Source organism: Dreissena polymorpha, chromosome 6 (assembly GCF_020536995.1).
Source record: "Dreissena polymorpha isolate Duluth1 chromosome 6, UMN_Dpol_1.0, whole genome shotgun sequence".
NCBI lineage: Eukaryota > Metazoa > Mollusca > Bivalvia > Myida > Dreissenidae > Dreissena > Dreissena polymorpha.
The window spans coordinates 53,821,585-53,843,943 of NC_068360.1; the positions used below are offsets into that span (position 1 = coordinate 53,821,585).

The 22,359-nt window shown below is 36.6% G+C and overlaps 1 protein-coding gene and 1 long non-coding RNA gene across 3 annotated transcripts in view; both read right to left on the bottom strand.

Annotated features, from left to right (window-relative positions):
- Window positions 1–22,359, bottom strand: part of LOC127835685 (synaptonemal complex protein 2-like) — an 81,677-nt gene that overhangs the window by 11,534 nt on the left and 47,784 nt on the right. The window contains exons 24-33 of the mRNA XM_052362123.1: window positions 19,127–19,210; window positions 17,858–17,978; window positions 17,440–17,480; window positions 17,007–17,050; window positions 15,339–15,402; window positions 6,285–6,337; window positions 4,478–4,631; window positions 2,780–2,972; window positions 1,635–1,687; window positions 912–990 (exon numbers count right to left, since the gene is read on the bottom strand). Of these exons, the coding sequence (XP_052218083.1) occupies window positions 912–990; window positions 1,635–1,687; window positions 2,780–2,972; window positions 4,478–4,631; window positions 6,285–6,337; window positions 15,339–15,402; window positions 17,007–17,050; window positions 17,440–17,480; window positions 17,858–17,978; window positions 19,127–19,210 (886 nt within the window). The remainder of the gene's footprint in view (window positions 1–911; window positions 991–1,634; window positions 1,688–2,779; window positions 2,973–4,477; window positions 4,632–6,284; window positions 6,338–15,338; window positions 15,403–17,006; window positions 17,051–17,439; window positions 17,481–17,857; window positions 17,979–19,126; window positions 19,211–22,359) is intronic.
- Window positions 8,092–9,621, bottom strand: LOC127834057 (uncharacterized). 2 transcript variants are annotated; one of them, XR_008027778.1, is made up of 3 exons: window positions 9,558–9,621; window positions 8,347–9,122; window positions 8,092–8,201 (listed from the first exon to the last, which is right to left on the bottom strand). It is a non-coding gene; the product is annotated as an uncharacterized LOC127834057 (long non-coding RNA). The 2 variants fall into 2 exon arrangements; XR_008027777.1 differs by lacking the exon at window positions 9,558–9,621 and adding an exon at window positions 9,413–9,476.

The following is a 22,359-nucleotide window of genomic DNA, read 5'->3' on the forward strand; positions in this document are numbered from 1 at the left end:
GGAAGTAGATAAAGTTATGGTTCTTAGTCACTGCACTTCTCCTACTTGATATCTGTTTATATTTCAAGTTTCAAGTAAATCCCTTCAGTAGATTTAAAGTTATGCTCCGGACAAAAATTTACTTTGAAATTAAATAAAGGGAGATAATTCAAAGAATAAGGTAGATAGAGTAATGGTTCTTAGTCACTGCACTTCTCCTACTTGCCATCTGTTTATATTTCAAGTTTCAAGTAAATCCCTTCAGTAGATTTAAAGTTATGCTCCGGACAAAAATGTTCTTAGAAATTAAATAAAGGGAGATAATTCAAAAACTAAGGTAGCTAGAGTAATGGTTCTTAGTCACTGCACTTTTCCTACTTTCCATCTGTTTATATTTGAAGTTTCAAGTAAATCCCTTCAGTAGATTTAGAGTAATGCTCCGAACAAAAATTTACTTTGAAATTAAAAAAAGGGAGATAATTAAAATACTAAGGTAGATAGAGTTATGGTTCTTAGTCACTGCACTTCTCCTACTTGCCATCTGTTTATATTTCAAGTGTCAAGTAAATCCCTTCAGTAGATTTAGAGTTATGCTCTGGACAAAAATTTACTTTGAAATTATATAAAAGATAATTCAAAAAGTAAGGTAGATAGAGTTATGGTTCTTGGTCACTGCACTTCTCCTAGTTGCCTCCTGTTTTTATTATAAGTTTAAAGTAAATCCATTGAATAGATTTGGAGTTATGCTCTGGACAAAGTTTCGGACGGACGCACACACAGATGGACAGACAGACGGGACCAATTACTAGATCCGTCTGATTTTTTTGGTGGGGATAATAAGCAGGTTGTTTAACTTCATTGAAATCTGTTTAATAGAAGGGACATTAAAGGCAATCAGGAACACCAGAAAAACATGTTATGGTTAGTTCAACCTGAAACGAATCCATCTGCACCCATCTGCATGACATTTACATTGTGATGTTTCGTTTGTACTTCATTCACATAGTTTTCCTGAAAAATCAAAAAATATTTTTTTATAGCTCTATGTTGTTTTTGAGTAATTGAGCAGAATTATACATTTATCTATATTTTTAGAAATGGTGACAAAGAACATGTGCAAGTCCACCTGAAAGTTGGTCTTAAGGATTATTTGTGTGAAATTTCTTTGCAAAAGCTCTTTTTTAAGGATTAGTTGCGTGAAATTTCTTTTCACTAGCTTTTTTTTTTTAAGAATTATTTATATGAATATCTTTGCAATAGCTCTTTGTGCACAAACAGGTATTTAAAAAAGTATCTATATATGAAGATTAATTTCAATATTTAAACTAGTTTAAAATTACTGAGCGGAATCTGTAATCTTATCCTTAAAAAGCCACATAATTACATTAAGTAACACAAATATTGTCTAATATCAGAAATGTCTCTTAATGACACATGTGCTTCCACTATATGTTACTGGATAGAAAAATGAGAGATGTGATTTATCAAGATAATTTGCATGTTTACATAATGTCAACAACTAAATGACAATATATCATATTATCAATTAACCTATAAAGCGGTCCATTAATAACGAAGTTCGTGGCTTGGACCCTGTCATCAACATTATTTTAGAGTAACAGATAAATGATAAAAAGACAAAAGATACAACATACCACATCCAATGACATGAACGCTGTATGAGCATCATCAGCATCACAATTAGAATCTGTAGGAAACATTAAGCATCAAACTAAAATGTTTGTACTGTACATTACACTTAAATTGTCCATAGAAATAAAAAGTAAGGCACAATTTCGGACAGAAAAACATTCACAGCAAACAACTACAGTAATGTACACAAACGAAAAGTTTACAGATTGACAGACAGAGGTGAAAATGTGTGCCGAGTCATTTTGAAATCCTTTAATGCATAATGATATTAATAAGTGGCCAAGCTCTTTACAGAAAAGTGATAAATTTTGACCTTTGACATAAGGAAGCCATGTGGTTCTAAAAGGGGACACACTAAATGATCAAGGTGGTTGTGTCAAGTGCTTTCAAAATTAACAATTGTACAAGGAAGGTATTCAAGCAGACATGGCCTATTGTGACAACAAAGTTTGTATTATAATGACCTTGACCTTAAAAATAGTAATGCAATTATTGCAATTAATGTCTAAATCAAGACATATGTACCAAGTTATTTTTTAAATCCTTCCATGAATTGTGGAGATACAAAATAAAAAGGTTATTCAAATACACTAGTAGATCCCCTAACACCCATCATGAATACTACAGAAGGGAGGGGTGGGGAGGGGTAATCAATTAAATTACTTTAGAATATATTTGTTAACTAAAGGATACTTTGATTATGAAGTTTGTCAAAGTATGGGTTAATTGAAAGTATAATGGAAGAAGAGTTAGAGCCAATAACTCTTTGAAAGATAAACAGAGAGGAAAAATGCCATTGACCCCACATAGGAGCAGATTGATGTCACATTTCCTGTCCTGCCTTTGCAGCAGAGCATATAACATTCCATCATATTTGACCATGTGTTCCTACAATATCAGATGGCAAAACAATAAATTAAATGTCATGTCATTTCTATTCAAAAGGCAATATAACACTTCAAAATCATTGGTCCAAATTGACCTAATAAGATGAGCATGCCAACCCTACATTTTTTTTTTCAAAATTTGTTGTGTGACAGTCCTGATAACATTTGGACCGGCATGTTTTCTGAAATGCCAGGCAGAATACAAAAATTGAATTCAATAAAGGACTATTTTCTATTTGATCATTCTGAATAATGCTTACATAAATTGTTAAAGTCAAATCCAGGCACTTGCATGGAGAGAAGAGAACCCAGATCAAACTTGCTTCCGGATTTTCTACTGCCCTGTATACTACACACAGGTGTCGTCTGTACAGTACTTATAGATAATTTCTCATCAAAGACATTTCCTATTCCCAGACTGGATGGGAGGCCTTGACTACAAACTGGACTTCTCTGAAAAGAGCAATTATACGTATATACAAGTTAAACATAAATCTGGGGGTTTATAACTATTATAATTTCGCTTGTGTATCGCAAAACAAAATTTTTTGTTGACACCCACTTTCAACATTTGCCCAAAATATCTGCATTTTCATTGTTTTATCAGTCATATAAGAACTTCATAAAAAGGAATTATTTCAGTTGAGTTTAACAAGACTTAAGCTGGGTTCCCACTGCCGATCAGATCAACTCAATCAAGCCCGACCAAGCGGTCGGGTACTGGTTTGGTTCGGTCGGCATAAGTGATCGGGGGCGGTCAGGTAGGTTGGCATTGGTCGGACTTCCTACCCGATATTTTTTGACATGTCAAAAAATATCGAGTAGCGGTTGAGTAGGAAATGGATCGAGAAGCGTTCGGCAAGTGGTCGTGTATTAGTCGAGTAGAAGATCGAGTTGATCGTGAAGCAATCGTGTGGCGATCGGATTGACATCTTTAACAAGATCTCTACCCGATCCGCTTGACCTCTACGCGAGTTATTTAAGATCGCAACACGATCCACTTGACTTCTATTCGATTTGATGTACAGATTTACTAGACTGCTACCCGATGGCTACTTGACCATACACGATCACTTCCCGATTGCTATTCGACCATACACGAGCTCATGTCACTAAAACAAAACTCACGTGCAAAACGTCGTGCTTGTGACTCTCATAACCGTCTTAGAATCGGACGAGTAAACATCCAAAGATGCGAAGAAATGGCAAAAAGGCGACTGATACAGCTAAAACTATTAAAAAATCCATGATGATGAAAGTGATTAGTGAACAACAATGTTTGAAGTTTTTATTCTCAAAGTTTCAATACATGACCGTTCGAGACTTTGTACGACTGTAGTAAGACCATCACGATCTGGTCGTGTGAAGATCTGGTGGCAATCGAGCTGAGGTCCAATTGGTCGAGCTGAGATCATATAGGGCTCGCATATAGGTCAAGATGATCAAGTGAAATCAGAAAGATGGTTGAGTGGACGTCGTGAATGAGTCATGTGGGGGTCGTGTTTTATCGACAAGAGGTCGAGAAGAAGGCGTGCAACCCTTTTTAGTAGAGCTTGGTCGGGAATTTTTTGTGATCGGGATGATCGAGTTGATCGGATCGGCAGTGGGAACCCACCTTTATACAGATAATTTCAAGCATTAAAAGTAAACCCGAAATAACTTATATGTGAATTAAGATTCTTTACAAAGATAATCTTACATTGAAGGACTGCATGCACAATAAACTGAAGTTAATGCCCAGACATCATATTTATCCATAAGCAACAGTTACATTTGATATCAGTCTGACTCATTTATGAGTATTTTAATTGGCCATTAACAAAACACTGTCTGGTGCTTTACTTGCAAGTGTCAATAAAGTACAAGTACAATAAATTACATGTAATGTTTTATAACATATACATATCATAGATTATATTTGAACACAACCTATATTAAACTTCACTATTGGCACACACCTTGTTCAACATCACATCATCAGTCTCTTCGTCTTTGTCTTCGTCCTGAGAATCTTGAGGCCAACTGGGTTTTTGTTTTGCTTTACAATTGTAGGTCTGTAACCTTTCCTTTTCACGAGGTTTCTTTTTTCTCTCTGCTATCCAACTCTTCTCGCTAAGACAAGCAAAGTAATTTGTATTCAAAGGTGTGATCAAACCAGAGAACATTCATGTAAATTTACAAATAATGGGGGTGAGAGGGGTGAACGCATGGTTCTGCTGCATATTTCATAAGGGACCCAAAAACCCCGATTCTGAACATCTCCGCATTTTATGCAGGAAGCATGATACGCATATTGCACTAGTAATTTTTTAAACAAGCGATGTCATTATCAGTTGTTTCTCTAGCTATTACCATTCATAAAACGTGTGTTTTGTTTTGTTATTTTTTTGCTGATTTGTTTTGAAATGGCGTCAATCTGTCTTTAAAAAAAATGCATATGGAAAAAAACGAACGCCTGTTTCAAACTCTGTGAATGAAAATGAGTGAAACAAATTTAGTTGGTATGGCTAGAAGCAACCTTGGATATATATCTGACAGTAATACCAGTTTTTGAATGGTAAAGAACAATTTTGTCAGTTCTTGAAAATCCAAGAAAATCAAAAGTTTGAATAAATACTGTTACTATTTGTACATTAGTATGCGAAGTAAAAGAAGGTTTTAAGAGATAAATGGACCGTGCTCTGTGAAAAAAATGTTAAATGCGTGTGTGTAAAGTGTCCTCCTAGATAAGCCTGTGCAGTCTGCACAGGCAAATCAGGGATAACACTTTCTTCTTTTATATTTTCAGTTTAAAGAATTTATATTCTAAGCAAAAATCCAGTTAAGGCAGAAAGTGTTGTCCATGATTTGCCTGTGCGGACAGCACAGGCTAATCTATGAGGACACTAAATGCACATGAATTAAACCCCCTTTTCACAGAGCACCGCTCCAATCTTGATGTAAAGATCAACTAGGTGTTTATTTGTATGTCTTTTCATGAGATTTGTCACCCAATTATCTAGTTGTCCAAAATCAGGCGAGAGAATTTTACACCCAAATGACTTCTTCTCAATCACACCCCTGGTATTACTGTAGTACATTTAGATATTTATTTGTTTATTCATTTTAAGGCTAAACTTTTTGTCTTTTATATATTTTTTAAATTTTACACAATTAAATAATAGGTAATCTCCTAAATAAAATAGGGTACCTCTTCACAGATTGAATACTTAACAATATTGCTACTTTTAGTAATTAATTCTTAAAAGAAAAAAAAGCTATTAACATTAAGGAATAAAATAAAATACAGAAGGGTGAAAAAACTGTTTCTATTCCCTTGTTGGGATATTTCTATTTTATAACACTAACATTACTTAAGCTAAGACATTGGATGGCATACATACAATACAAGTTTCTTTGCATACATCCAATACAAGTTAGTTTGCATACATCCATTACAAGTTTCTTTGTATACATCCAATACAATTTAAATTGCATACATCCAATACAAGTTCCTTTGCATACATCCAATAAAAGTTCCTTTGCATACATCCAATAAAAGTTCCTTTGCATACATCCAATACAAGTTCCTTTGCATACATCCAATGTAAGTTCCTTTGCATACATCCAATACAAGTTCCTTTGCATGCCTCCAATACAAGTTCCTTTGCATACATCCAATACAGTGTCCTTATAAGAGAAAGAGAGTGCTTTGAAACTCAGTACAAACACATGAGAATATTTTACATTTTACCAATCACTTACTTGATTACAATTGATACTTACCTTTTACTGGACACATTGTAGCTTTCTTCTAAAAAGCTGACAGATTCAGTGCTCTGGAATATATGAAATTATATATGAAAATACAGAAGGAAGGAGCTTTTGGTATCAACTGATGTTTTTTTTTGTAAGCAAGCATTTGAAGCTTCTTCTGATATTCCACATACGAGTCACAAAAACTGTTCATTTCATGTGAAACCCCAAAAGGCAAACAAAAATTATTAAAATGTTATTCTCTATTGCAATACGCATTGATTTGATTGAGCTTAACATGTACATCATTAATGCCCGAGTCCAAAAATGTTTAAGCACAATCACATAATTATTATGGTTTTATAGATATTAATTAACAATACCTGTCTCTAATGACAGGTAAAACTGAACAAAGTTTGTAACAATATAAAACATTTTTTTTACAAGATTTAGTCATGATAAACATTCTTGCAAAGTTTTGAGAAAGACTGCGTCATAAATATAGCATAAACAAGGGACAAAATTGTCACAAAACCAGGTTTTCATTGTGAAAAAAAAATCTGATAAAGGGAGAAAACTCAAACTGAACTTTTGAAATGAACAAACAAAATTAACCCCCTTTGAAAGTTTGTTTTTAAAAAAAATCTATTTTTAGTCGTGGCGACCTTGACATTGGAGATATTGACGTGATTCTTTCGTGCGACACACCGTCCCATGATGGTAAACAAATGTGCCAAATGATTTTAAAATCTCACAATGAATGACATAGTTATGGCCAGGACAAGCTCATTTATGGCCATTTTTTACCTTTGAACTCAAAGTGTGACCTTGACCTTGGAGATATCGACGTAATTATTTCGCGCAACACACCGTCCAATGATGGTGAACAAATGTGCCAAATGATTTTAAAATCTGACAATAAACGACATAGTTATGGCCCGGACAAGCTTGTTCCACCCGCCCGCCAGCCCGCCAGCCAGCCAGCCAGCCAGCCAGCCAGCCAGCCCGCCCGCATTCGCCAATCTAATAACCAGTTTTTTCCTTCGGAAAACCTGGTTAAAAAGTGATAGCTGGCTTGAAAGCTTTTCTAAGATTTGACCTGATGTCCTTTTTTTTTATGCAAGTGACCCAGATTTTAACTTGGTATTGTTAAGATTTAACATTCTGACCATGTTTCATCGAGATTGAGTCATAAATGTGTCTTCTAGAGTTGTAAAAAGGTTTTTCTATGATTTGATCTGGTGACACGTTTTTTTTACACATGTAACACAGACTCAATTATGGCCTGAAAAATGTCAAGATAAACATTCTTACCAAGTTCATCAAGGAGAAGGAATAAGGACTGTTTTCAATGCCCAAAGACTGCTATTTCAACCAAAACGTGTGATATTGACGATCAAAGTTGGGAAAACAGATAAGTTTTTTTTATTTATTGAATACTCTGTACTTCCACCAAGTGACCTCTATCATTATATGAAGTTTCATTTCAACCCCTTCATTACTTCCTATATGCATTACAAAAGAAATCAACTATACAAATAAATACCCTAAGGGCAATAATTCCACAAATATTGATAACAGAGTTGTGGTTACCATACTTTCTTTCTTTGTCCTCTATCAAGGTATAAAGTTTCATGTTAATAGCTTCAATACCAATAAGTAATACTATGCACAAGACAAAATTCACTAAAAGACCATAATTCTGTAAATATCAACATAAGAGTTATGGTTCTTGTACTCAGTACTTCTCCTTAATTTTAATCATTATAATATGTAGTTTCTTTTTAATCCCTTTTTTACTTCCTAAGTTATGCAAAAAAACAATAAATGAACTATTTAAAAACAAGGGCTGTTTGTAAAACATGCATGCCCCCCATATGGGCTCTCCGTTGTAGTGACAGCCATTGTGTGAATATGTTTTTTGTCACTGTGACCTTGACCTTTGACCTAGTGACCTGAAAATCAATAGGGGTCATCTGCAAGTCATGATCAATGTACCTATGAAGTTTCATGATCCTAGCCATAAGCGTTCTTGAGTTATCATCCGGAAACCATTTTACTATTTCGGGTCACCGTGACCTTGACCTTTCACCTAGTGACCTGAAAATCAATTGGGGTCATCTGCCAGTCATGATCAATGTACCTATGAAGTTTCATGATCCTAGGCATAAGCGTTCTTGAGTTATCATCCGGAAACCATTTTACTATTTCGGGTTACTGTGACCTTGACCTTTGACTTAGTGACCTGAAAATCAATAAGGGTCATATGCGAGTCATGATCAATCTACCTATCAAGTTTTATGATCCTAGGAAAATGCGTTCTTCAGTTATCATTCGGAAACCATTTTACTATTTCGGGTCACCGTGAAATTGACCTTTGACCTAGTGACCTCAAAATCGATAGGGGTCATCTTCAAGTCATGATCAATGTACCTATGAAGTTTCATGATCCTAGGCATAAGCGTTCTTGAGTTATTATCTGGAAACAATTTTACTATTTCGGGTCACCATGACATTGACCTTTGACCTAGTGACCTAAAAATCAATAGGGGTCAACTGCAAGTCATGATCAATCTACCTATCAAGTTTCATGATCCTAGGCATAAGCGTTCTTGAGTTATCATCCGGAAACCATTTTACTATTTCGGGTCACCGTGACCTTGACCTTTGACCTAGTGACCTGAAAATCAATAGGGGTCATCTGCCAGTCATGATCAATGTACCTATGAAGTTTCATGATCCTAGGCATAAGCGTTCTTGAGTTATCATCCGGAAACCATTTTACTATTTCGGGTTACTGTGACCTTGACCTTTGACTTAGTGACCTGAAAATCAATAGGGGTCATCTGCCAGCCATTATCAATCTACCTACGAAGTTACATGATCCTAGGCATAAGCGTCCTTTAGTTACCATCCGGAAACCATTTTACTATTTCGGGTCACTGTGACCTTGACCTTTGACCTAGTGACCTGAAAATCAATAGGGGTCATCTGCGAGTCATGATCAATCTATCTATCAAGTTTCATGATCCTAGGCCTAAGCGTTTTTGAGTTATCATCCGGAAACCATTTTACTATTTTGGGTCACTGTGACCTTGACCTTTGACCTAGTGACCTGAAAATCAATAGGGGTCATTTGCAAGTCATGATCAATGTACCTATGAAGTTTCATGATCCTAGGCCTAAGCGTTCTTGAGTTATCATCCGGAAACCATTTTACTATTTTGGGTCACTACGACCTTGACCTTTGACCTAGTGACCTGAAAATCAATAGGGGTCATTTGCAAGTCATGATCAATGTACCTATGAAGTTTCATGATCCTAGGCCTAAGCGTTCTTGAGTTATCATCCGGAAACCATTTTACTATTTTGAGTCACCGTGACCTTGACCTTTGACCTAGTTACCTCAAAATCAATAGGGGTCAACTGCGAGTCGTGATCAATGTACCTATGAAGTTTCATGATCCTAGGCCCAAGGGTTCTTGAGTAATCATCCGGAAACCACCTGGTGGACAGACCAACAAACCGACCGACAGACCGACCGACCGACATGTGCAAAGCAATATACCCCATCTTCTTCAAAGGGGGGCATAACTAGAAATGGGGCGGAAGAGGCTGATGCGTATCCCCACACCGCAAGCTACCATGTGTTTCAAGGTTCTAGTGATAATAGTGAAGGAGGAGATAGTGGCCAGGACGGACAGACGAAAAGGAAACTTTGGGTGGGTGTGGCCTATGTGGGCGGGGCTTTGGGGTGGATAATGTGGCTTGGATTATAATTATGCTGAAATAGCTCAGTATCTTGACCAACAAACTGGCTTAGATTATAATTAGGCTAAAATAGCTCAGGATCTTGACCATCAAACTGGCTTGGATTTTAATAAGGCTGAATCGCTTGGGGTACTGACCACAAAACTGGCTTGGATTTAAATGATGCTGAAATAGCTTGAGGTTGAGGCCACCAATCTGGCTTGGATTTTAATTATGCTGAAATAGCTCGGGGTCTTGACCACAAAACTGGCTTGGATTTAAAATAAATATGCTGAAATAGCTTGGGGTCTTGGCCGTCAATCTAGCTTAGATTTTAATTATACTGAAATAGCTTGGGATCTTGACCACCAAACTGGCTTGGATTTAAATCATGCTAAAATAGCTTAGGGTCTTGGCCGCCAATCTGGCTTGGATTACAATTATGTTGAAATAGCTTTGGGTCTTGACTGTCAATCTGGCTTGGATTTTAATTATGCCGAAAAGGCGTCTTGACATCCAAAATGGCTTGGGTTTCAATAATGCTGAAATAAATTGGGATCTTGACCACCAAACTGGCTTGGATTTTAATTATGCTGAAATAGCTTGGGGTCTTGACTGCCAATCTGGCTTTGATTTTAATTATGAATTAGCTCGGGGTCTTTACCGCCGATCTGGCTTTGATTTTATTTTAATTATGAATTAGCTCAGGGTCTTTACCGCCCATCTGGCTTTGATTTTCATTATGCTGAAATAGCTCGGGATCTTGACCATGAGATGTTTAAGAAATAATCGACGGGTAACCATTGGTTATTGTGGTAATAACCAACGGTATGGAGTTCCGATGCGTAGGAATTAAACCACGAGGGGGTAGCCCGCGTGGTTTGATAACAAGCATCGGAACTCCATACCGTTAGTTATTACCGCAATAACCAACGCTTATACGTGGATTATTTCGATTCTAACACGATTTCATTAATACATTATCTGCAATTTAAAGGGGCCTTTTCACAGATTTTGGCATATTTTGAAGTTTGTCATTAAATGCTTTATATTGATAAATGTAAACATTGGATCTTAAAAGCTCCATTAAAAAATCAAAATTAAAATTTAAAAAAGGAATAAAAAGTATCCGGTACCAGGGCTCGAACCAGTGACCCCCCGGAGTACTCGAGTTAGTCTGAAGTAAAAACGCATTCGCCCTCTCGGCTATACACAATTTAAGTATTTTATACCTTATATAAGCAATCTTCGTAGTTTCTTAAATTTAAGCGACAACAACAGAACTCTCCAAATTATTCAATCGTTTTGCGTTGCAACGCTTTATAATTTTTAGGTTTTCAAATCGTCAAAAGATACATATTATGGCTATATTGGACTATGGTAAATGTTCAGTAATACTGTTTCCTCAAAAATATCATAACTAAAACGAAAATTTGCGAATCTGAAACTTTTTTCAATTTTGTCAATTAACCAAACCGTGAAAAGATCCTTTAAATGTATTAAATGAGAATTATATTAACCAAACGTACTCCACTTTCCACGAAAATGTGACGTCACCACAACAATGAAAATCATTTTATGACGTCATCTTCATTCATAAACAGTGTGCGGACAATCAAAGTGACGTCATAATTATCTCCGTTGGTATATAGGGGTAATAACCCACGGTAGTTTTCCTTCTTTTTATATAGAAAACATGTCACGTGCAGTGGGAAAATCAGTATTAATTTGAGGTCAATTGGTAAATAAATGAAGAAGTTATGTTAAAACAAAATTTTGGGTGGGCATTGTCTATGTGAGTGGGGCGCACCAGCGTTGGTTATGGGGCCATGCATAGTTGAGATTGACCGTATTGTCATAGGAGATGTTCAGTATCATTTTGAAGTAAATCGGTGTAGAAATGAAGAAGTCAATGTAAAATAACATTAAAAAAGAGTGAAAATCTTTGACCCGTCCCCATCCCAACCCCCATAACTTTTGACCCAAGGGGCGCCCCAGGGTTGGTAATCGGGTCATGCACAGTTGAGATTGACTGTATTGTCAAAAGAGATGTTCAGTATCAATTAAAAGTAAATCGGTGTAGAAATGAAGAAGTTAATGTAAAATAACATTAAACTAGAAATGGCGCGGCAGAGGCCGACGCGTATCCCCACGCCGCATGTTTGACCCAGGGGGAGCCCCAGGGCTGATAATGGGGCCATGCATAATTGAGATTGACTGTATTGTCATAAAATATGTTCAGTATCAATTTGAAGTAAATCGGTGTAGAAATGAAGAATTTATAGTTAAAGGCAATTTTGGGTGGGCTTGGTCTATGTGGGCGAGGGCGCCCCAGGGTTGGTAATGGGGCCATGCATAGTTGAGATTGACTGTATTGTCATAAGAGATGTTCAGTATCAATTTGAAGTAAATCGGTGTAGAAATGAAAAAGTTTTTTTAAAAGGCAATTTTGGGTGGGCATGGTCAATGCGGGTGGGGCGCCCCAGGGTTGGTAATGGGGCCATGCATAGTTGAGATTGACCGTATTGTCATAAGAGATGTTCAGTATCAATTTGATGTAAATCTGTGTAGAAATAAAGAAGTTAATGTAAAATAACATAAAAAAATGAGTGAAAATCTCTGACCTGGCCCCACCTCAACCCCCATAACTTTTGACCCAGGGGTCAGATCAAAATTCCAAATAGTGCAGGGTCACACATATGCTCATAGCTACCATGTGTGTAAGTTTCAAGTTTCTTGTGGTTATAGTGTAGGCGGAGATAGTGGCCAGGACGGACGGACAGACAGACGGACGGCGGAGATAACCACAATATCCCCACGCTATTAAAAAAGTGTGGGGATAAAAATGAGTGAAAATCTCTGACCTGGCCCCACCCCAACACCCATAACTTTTGTCACAGGGGTAAGATCAAAATTCCAAATAGTGCAGGGTTGCACATATGCTCATAGCTACAATGTGTGTAAGTTTCAAGGTTCTAGTGCTTATAATGTAGGAGGAGATAGTGGCCAGGACGAACGGACAAACGTACGGACAGACGGCAGAGATAACCACAATATCCCCACGCTTTTCAAAAAGTGTGGGGATAATAAGCAAAGGGCAATAACTCCCCAAATACTAATAACAAATTTGGTTCTTGTAATCTGCACTTCCTCTCAACTTGTTATATCAATGTAATAAGTTTCATTATGCTTCACACAAGAAAATTCCCAAACAGGCAATAACTCTAACTAGAAATTGCGCGGCAGAGGCCGACGCGTATCCCCACGCCGAATGTTTGACCTAGGTGTGCCCCAGGGTTGGTAATGGGGCCATGCATAGTTGAGATTGACCGTATTGTCATAAGAGAGGTTCAGTATCAATTTGAAGTGAATCGGTGTAGAAATGAAGAAATTATAGTAAAAGGCAATTTTGGGTGGGTGTGGTCTATGTGGGCGGGGCGCCCCAGGGTTGGTAATGGGGCCATGCATAGTTGAGATTGACTGTATTGTCATAAGAGAAGTTCAATATCAATTTGAAGTGAATCGGTGTAGAAATGAAGAAATTATAGTAAAGGCAATTTTGGGTGGGTGTGGTCTATGTGGGCGGGGCCCCAGGGTTGGTTATAGGGCCATGCATAGTTGAGATTGACCCTAATGTCATAAGAGAAGTTCAGTATTAATTTGAAGTGAATCCGTGTAGAAATGAAAAAATTATAGTAAATGGAATTTTTTGGTGGGTGTGGCCTATGTGGGCGGGCGCCCCAGGGTTGGGATTGGGGCCATGCATAGTTGAGATTGACCCTTTATGTCATAACAAAAGTTCAGTATCAATTTGAAGTGAATCCGTGTAGAAATGAAAAAATTATAGTAAATGGAAATTTTTGGTGGGTGTGGCCTATGTGGGCGGGGCGCCCCAGGGTTGGGAATGGGGCCATGCATGGTTGAGATTGACCCTATTGTCATAAGAGAGGTCCAGTATCAATTTGAAGTGAATCGGTGTAGAAATAAAGAAGTAAATGTAAAATAACCTAAAAAAATGAGTGATAATTTCTGACGCGGCCCCACCCCAACCGCTATAACTTTTGACCCAGGGGTCAGATCAAAATTCCAAATAGTGCAGGGTCGCACATATGCTCATAGCTACCATGTGTGTAAGTTTCAAGGTTCTAGTGCTTTTAGTGTAGGAGGAGATAGTGGCCAGGAGGGACGGACAGACAGACGGACGGACAGCGGAGATAACCACAATATCCCCACCTTTTTTTCAAAAAGCGTGGGGATAATAATGGATTCTGCCCTCTATCAATATATGAATTTAATTTGAATCCCTTCCATACTTCCTGAGTTATGCCATGAAGAAGAAGTAAGAATGGAAGGTGGTTGATGCAATGACTATTTGCTTCCTTTGGGGGCCTACAAATTTTAATTCCAGTGTTAACGATTTAACATTTGACAAACAACACCAGACATAGACTGACCACAGGTGCTCACCAATCACTCTTAAGTGCTCACCTTGAGACTTAAGTGCTTCTTTGAGCATTAAGTGCTCAGATTAGCTAATCAAACCGGAAAGTAGCAAGAGGGGTTTGGTTTAGAGAGGATCTGGTTTAAAAGGTTTTCCGCTGAACAAATTTATAAAAGTTGTAGAGAACCGTATTTCATCATAAAAACTTTAAGTTTTCGGACACTTAACACATTGTGTCCAAAAAATGAGGTACAAAATGTATTTTTGAAATTAAGACGTCCAAAAATTAAGAGAAAAAAATACAGGTTTTTAATACTTTAGAGAAACTCTAAAAATATTAATGTTTGGACACGTGTATGCAATGTGTAGAGCGTCCAGCGCTTTAACAAATAATAGCACATGCTTGTAAAATACCATGCTGTGTAGAATAAATTACTTTTATATACATTAATGTTTCACTTTAAGCATTTGGGTGAAACCATTGTCTTTTACCGGTATACATAGTTAAACAATAAGGCAAATGTAAGGTCCATTGCCGTAAGACATTCGTCGGCCAGGTTTTATGACCTTAATCAGTTGCAAAAACACATGATCAAAGTGTCCCAAGATAAGCACAACAGGACAGAATTTTGGTTAAATAGCAGCGAAAAAGAAACTGTCCGAAAATAAAAGTAATTAATTATGGACGAAAACCTGTATGTCCAAACATTTAGGGTCACGAAAAATAATTATTTTGTCAAAAAATGGGGGTGTCCGAAAATTTAGAGTGTCCGCAAATTTAGGGGTAATTACGGTTATAAATTTTGAATTCCGCTCCACACAAAAAACATAATTGGTAAACATTTTTTGCTGTTAGCCCTTAAATCTTGCAAGTTCAAGAAAATTTTTCTTACTGATCGTGATTTCCTTCCACTTTTCTTACTTCTTTCAACTGTTGACTGTTTTTCATCATCCTCACTGTGAATAAATATAAAGAATAATGAATTGTCTTCATTACTGTCCCACATGGCACTGGGGAACGCTTGACAATACGCTCTTGCTTTCAAGTCAATCAATGCTGTCAGTGTATGTTACTAGCATATAAATATTATGCCATGAATAAATATGTTAAAACCAACAGTCCCACGCAAACTTATACAATACACAAATGGTATCAGACTCCTAAAAGCCATCTTACATGTTTGGCCTTGACCTTCAGCTGGATTGATAGGTGTATGCCTTCTAAAATTTTATAAACGTCTCTCTGGCTTTAACATTTGATTCAAATTACATGAAAATCCTCCAAACTGCATAGCCATTATGTATTGAACATGATATTGGAAATTGCAATAATTGACCTTCAAATGTGCCCTTGACTACTGCGTAATATTTTATGATCTCAATAATTTACCACTTAGATACGTATTTTGACAATTTTGTAGTCCCTTAGAAAGCTAAATTTTATTAAAGACCTTTCTTACTAGATTCAAGTTTTAAAGGCTTCATTTCCAAGCCTAAGGTACTGATGAGCAGCAAACAGTATAAAAACTGATAACACTGCGAGTTACATGCAGGCTGTTCTGGTTTTATACTGTTTGCACTTTGCCATTTTCTTGTTGCTACTGAGTGGGAAAGGGTTAAATGAACATTTCCAAAATCAAGTATTGTCAAATGAAATCCTGCCATTTAAGGCAAACTAAAACAAAGTAAGAAGCTTTGCAGGAAAAACGCACGCATTCCCAGCATACAAAGACACACACAAACAAATGCTCTTGTTCTGAGAAAACTGGGCATAATGCATGTGCGTAAAGTGTCGTCCCAGATTAGCCTGTGCACAGGCTAATCAGGGACGACACTTTCCACCTAAATTGGATTTTTTCTAAGAAGAGACTTCATTTTAACAAAAAATGTTATAAAAGCGGAAAGTGTCGTCCCTAATTAGCCTGTGCGGACTGCACAGGCTAATCTGGGACGACACTTTACGCACATGCATTATGCCCAGTTTTCTCAGAACGCAACACAAATGCTCGATTAGCACAACACAAACTTGGTAAACACTATATACATGTACCCTTGCACAATTATCATGGCTGGGTTATAATACAGGGTGCTGGATCACGTGACTTTGTGGGGTTCCCAATTAAACATAAATGGATGTAAACATACCGGGGAGTGATGCTTTTTTTCAATAACCTTTTAAAGCAATTTTATTTAAAAAATTCAACTAGTGCATAAAATGACAGATTTTTATGCTGCTTATGGCAATGTGAAATACATCAGAATTACTTAATTTCATAAGCCTGTGTTCTTGTTAAAAAATTCCTTGTTTACTACACGGTTATGCTTCAGGCAACATGAAATTTTGTCACTGATTTCAGTCGTATTCAACGATTTATTCGATTACCTTAAGATATTGTCATAATTGCAAGAAAAACTGACTTTTATGCACTAAAGCTTTTGCAAATGTATTTCAATAATTGAGATATTACGGAAAAAAGTTCTTAACAGTGTTTTTACAGTTCAGCCCGGGTGTAAACCCCTGAAAACCCTGTTGATTCTGCACCCTGAAAAAGTATCTATACCTGTATTTGGGCTCCATTTCATCTTTGTGTCTTGGGTGTCTTTTCTATTAATGTAATAAAGCGCAGTAATTATTCAGAATGTGTTTTAAACACTAGAAAGTAGACTGGACAAACAGCAGTTGGTAACCAGTAGGTAATTTTAATTAAGCAGTTGGTAATTATAAATAGTTGGAATAAAATACACCATATGTGTGATCCTAATTTTAACAAGTTTCCTTGAAATCTCTGTAAAGAAACCTTTTAACATAGTGCGATTTTTGTGTGTGTCATTAAAAAATCATTTACTGAGAAAACAATATTATAAGGATAGTAAAAAAATAGCAAGAATAGAAGTTCAATACAAAAAGTGCATGCCCAACTACCGATCTTCAGTAATAGGAGTAAAACAAAACATATAATTCAGTTATATTTGATTGGAATAAAATACACTCACATGCTTAGCATCTATTCTGACAGGTGACTCAAGGTGAATGTCTGTAAAAAAGACCAAAACAAAAACAAATACAAGGTACATTTCTTGAAGAGTTTATTATGCACAGGTTCATGACATAATTGTTTTAAATACTGACTCTTGGCTTATAGTTGGTTCTTTCCAGCTATTGCTGAGTAATTATTACAAAAATCAAATACATAAAAAGATGCTATTTTAGACATGCAGGTGCAACCAGAAAATAGTCAGATACTTCTAAATAAATACTTGCTTGTATGTACATGAATATCTGCACCTTCTTATACAAGATGTAGATGTATACATCTAATGTGTTTTAACAAAAACACCGTTACATTTGACTACTTAAGTATTGTTTAACTTAACTGAAATGTTTAAGATACAGTATTTTAGGATAACTTACTGGGTGTCGCAAGGGGCAATTGCGGTGTTTTCACAACGGACACATTCAGTGGGTTGTAATATTTTCTTTTGGCTGATGCCAAAGTGGGCGTGATAGAGCAAGACGCTACAGAGTTAGGGCTCTGAAAAACATAAGTGTCAAAAAAAAGTATGGTTCACTGACATCTTGACCTGCTTTTATTTGTTAATTGAAAAACTTACCCACTGAAACCAAAAACAGATTTCTCAGACAAAAAAAAAGTGCATTAAACAACTTATTTTTAAATTAATCTGAGGATATTTCATGTGTAAATAGATATAAACTCTACCCATCATTGTTGTTAGTTTGATGAATACATTTTCAAACCCCTTAAATCATTTCAAAGCATTCAGCTAACTTTACGCATGTTTAAATGTCAAGCTTAGCTGCAGGATCTAAGCAATGGAAACACATATATAAGAGTTTTGATAAAAGCAAAACCGTAGTCAAAGGTATTTTGATGACTGGAAGCTGAAAACATTCTGGAAAACAGAACTTTGTTAACCACAGATGCTTTGGCTCTTTAAAATTTTTATGTATACTCTCTCTCATCTTGCATGATTATGTTTTTTTTTGTCCTGGATACCAATGCTGTTATGGTCAGCTATGCATGATAAGCCCCACCTATTGCCCCCCTCAGTGAATAGAAGCTGGCGGTATGTTATATGCTTGTATTGCTTTTAGTTAGTTGCTCTTTGATAGCGGTAGTAACTTAATGTGTGAAAAATCAATCCCTCTTGGGTCTTGTGTTTTAAACCATCCCTCTTAGGGTCTGGATATTAATAATTATAAATAAACATTACAGATGGCATTGTCTACTGACATAAACACATATCCACCATGCTTCCTTCAAGTGGCTGGTCATAGGAGACTCCACTTTGTCTTAATTTCAACTGCAATAGAAATAATCTATGACCAATCCATTCACTGGCTATGTTGCCAGCCTAAGATTGCAGGGCTATTTCCCTCCTTAGGGGAAGGCCATTTCGAGTTCGAGACTCAAATTTGCATATTTTAAAAAGTTTGCAACTAATTTTTTCACATTTTTTAAATTTGCGACTCTCTGGATCTTTACACTTATCTACAAATGTATATGCCAGTATATACCAACAGAACTATAGCCAGGTCCAGAAAACTTACAGCTGAAAGTCCCATCCCCTTGACTATGCCAATTACAAACTTTTGTATGAATAATAATGATGTGCAAGAATACTGAAGAACCACGCCAAAACAAGTTTGAAACTGATTTACCTTTATGTCCATGCTCGCATTAATCTGGCTATCCATCTCATTGCTGTTTTCATGTTCATTGGAACATTTAATGGAGGAAATATTCTGAAAATAAATCAATACCAAACTTAGTTGTACTTTACTTCCTTATAGCATAAGATGGATGATGAAGGTTTACCACAAATGAATAAAATTGCATATATCTCACAAATATGTATACAAAATTTAACAAGAAAAAATAGTTTCTAGCATCCCTACAAAACTTGATCAGGCATCCATACAATTTTCAAGTTGATCAATGCAGTAATTTTTTTAAACAAATCAGTCTAGTGGCCGAATGTGTCTTTTTATAGGGAAAACAAGAAACCGTCGGAGACGGGTGATGCTCCCCAAAGTTTTTTTTGTCACAATATCTTTATATTCAGATAAAAGGAAATGTCTTGAGGGCACAGTAGTTGTGGGGAAAAGAATTTTTTATAGAAAATTTCAAAGGGCCATAACTCTGTGAAAAATCATCCGACCAGAACCCGCTGATAAAATGCACATCTCCTCTTGGTAGTGAAGCTTCCCATTAAGTTTCATTGAATTCCGGTCATTACCGGTAGTTGCTGAGAAATAGCCCAGACAAAAATTGCACTATATGTACAGTTAATGGAAAATTTCAAAGGGCCATAACTCTGTGAAAAAATCATCCAGCGACAACCGGCTGATATAATGCACATCTCCTCTTGGTAATGAAGCTTCCCATAAAGTTTCATTGAATTCCGGTCATGAATTGTTAAGAAATAGCCCGGACAAAAATATATTTTTTTATGAATAACGAGTGAATTAAAATTGATATTCCACCAAATCCAACAAATTTTCTTTTTATTTTAAGCTTACAAATGATTAATTTTGTATTTTTGCCATTCCCGATAATATAATTCCCCGTTGGGCACCCGGAAATGTTATTACATGTATTTTAAAAGAAAGCTAATTCGTATGTTTTAATAAACATCAATGCAGAGTTGTCGCTCTTGGTAAAATTGCCTTTAATTGAGGGTCACAATGGAACAAGAGGGCCATAATGGCCCTGTATTGCTCCACTGTTTTTTATGCGAAAAAAGCGTGCAATGCGCATGGGTTGAAATGTACTCAAGCATGTGACTTTCTCTTTCTATCCCTTGTCCCACTGGGCGCTAAAAGTTGGAAGGGTGAGCATTTTTATATATAAATTTGGCCCCAGGGGCATAATTTGAACAAACTTGGTAGAGAACTATAAGATGTCACTACATACCAAATTTGGTAGCCCTAGGCCCAATGGTTATGGACAGAAAGATTTTTAAAGTTTGCACAAAAGAGGCTTGATATAAGCATATGTTCAGTTTTGTGACCCCTGGGGCAGAGTCAAATTTGAGCCCAGGGGAATAATTTGAACAAATTTGGTAGAGGACTATTAGATGGCACTAGATACCAAATTTAGTAGCCCTAGACTCTATAATTATGAACGAAAAGATTTTTAAAGTGTGCAAAAATAGGCCTTATTTAAGCATATGTTCATTTTTGTGACGACGGGACAGGGTCAAATTTGACCCCAGGGGCATAATCTGAAAACACTTAAAGCTTTTAATACATACCAAATTTGGTAGAAATAGGCCCAATTGTTATGGACAAGCAGATTTTTAAAGTTTGCACAAAATAGGCCCAATATAAGCATAGGTTCATTTTTGTGACCCCAGGGGCAGGGTCAAATTTGATCCCAGGGGCTTAATTTGAACAAACTTGGTAGAGGACTATTAGATGTCACTACATACCAAATTTTGTAGCCCTATGCCATACTGTTATGCACAAGAAGATTTTTAAAGTTTGCACAAAATAGGCCTTATTTAAGCGTATGTTCATTTTTGTGACCCCCGGGGCAGGGTCAAATTTGACCCCAGGAGCATAATTTGAACAAACTAAGTAGAGAACTATTAGATGTCACTACATACCGAATTTGGTAGCCCTTGGCCCTACGGTTATGGACAATATGATTTTCAAAGTTTGCACAAAATAGGCTTTATATAAGCATATGTTCATTTTTGTGACCCCCGGGGCAGGGTCAAATTTGACCCAAGGGGCATAATTTGAAAAATTTGGTAGAGGACTATTAGATGTCACTACATACCAAATTTTGTAGCCCTATGCAATACGGTTATGGACAAAAAGATTTTTAAAGTTTGCACAAAATAGGCCTTATTTAAGCGTATGTTCATTTTTGTGACCCCCGGGGCAGGGTCAAATTTGACCCCAGGGGCATAATTTGAACAAACTAAGTAGACAACTATTAGATGTCACTACATACCGAATTCGGTAGCCCAAGGCCCTACGGTTATGGACAGAAAGATTTCAAAGTTTGCACAAAATAGGCTTTATATAATAATATATTCATTTTTGTGACCTCCAGGGCAGGGTCAAATTTGACCCCAGGAGCTTAATTTGAATAAATTGGTTAGAGAAATATTTTATGTCACTACATACCAAATTTGGTAGCCCTATGCCATATGGTAAGGGACAAGCAAATTTTTTAAAGTTTGAAGAAAAAAGGCCTTTTTTAACGTATGTTCATTTTTGTGACCCCAGGGGCAGTATCAAATTTGACCCCAGGGGCATCATTTGAACAAACTAAGAAGAGAACTATTCGATGTCACTACATACCAAATTTGGTAGCCCTAGGCTCTATGGTTATGGGTAAGTGATTTTTTTAAGTTTGCACAAAAAAGGCTTTATATTAGCATATGTTCATTTTTGTGACCCCCGGGGCAGGGTCAAATTTAACCAAAGGTGCATAATTTGAACAAACAAAGTAGAGAACTATTAGATGTCACTACATACCGAATTTGGTAGCCCTAGGCCCTACAGTTATGGACAAGCAGATTTTTTAAGTTTGCACAAAATAGGCCTTATTTAAGCGTATGTTCATTTTTGTGACCCCAGGGGCAGGGTCAAATTTGACCCCAGGTGCATAATTTGAACAAATTTGGAAGAGGACTATAAGATGTCACTACATACCAAATTTGGAAGCCCTATATTATAGGGTTATGGACAAAAAGATTTTTAAAGTTTGCACAAAATAGGTTTTATTTAAGCGTATGTTCATTTTTGTGACCCTCGGGGCAGTGTCAAATTTAACCCCAGCGGCATCATTTGAACAAACTAAGTAGAGAACTATTAGATGTCACTACATACCGACTTTGGTAGCCCTAGGCCCTACGATTATGGACAAGCAGATTTTT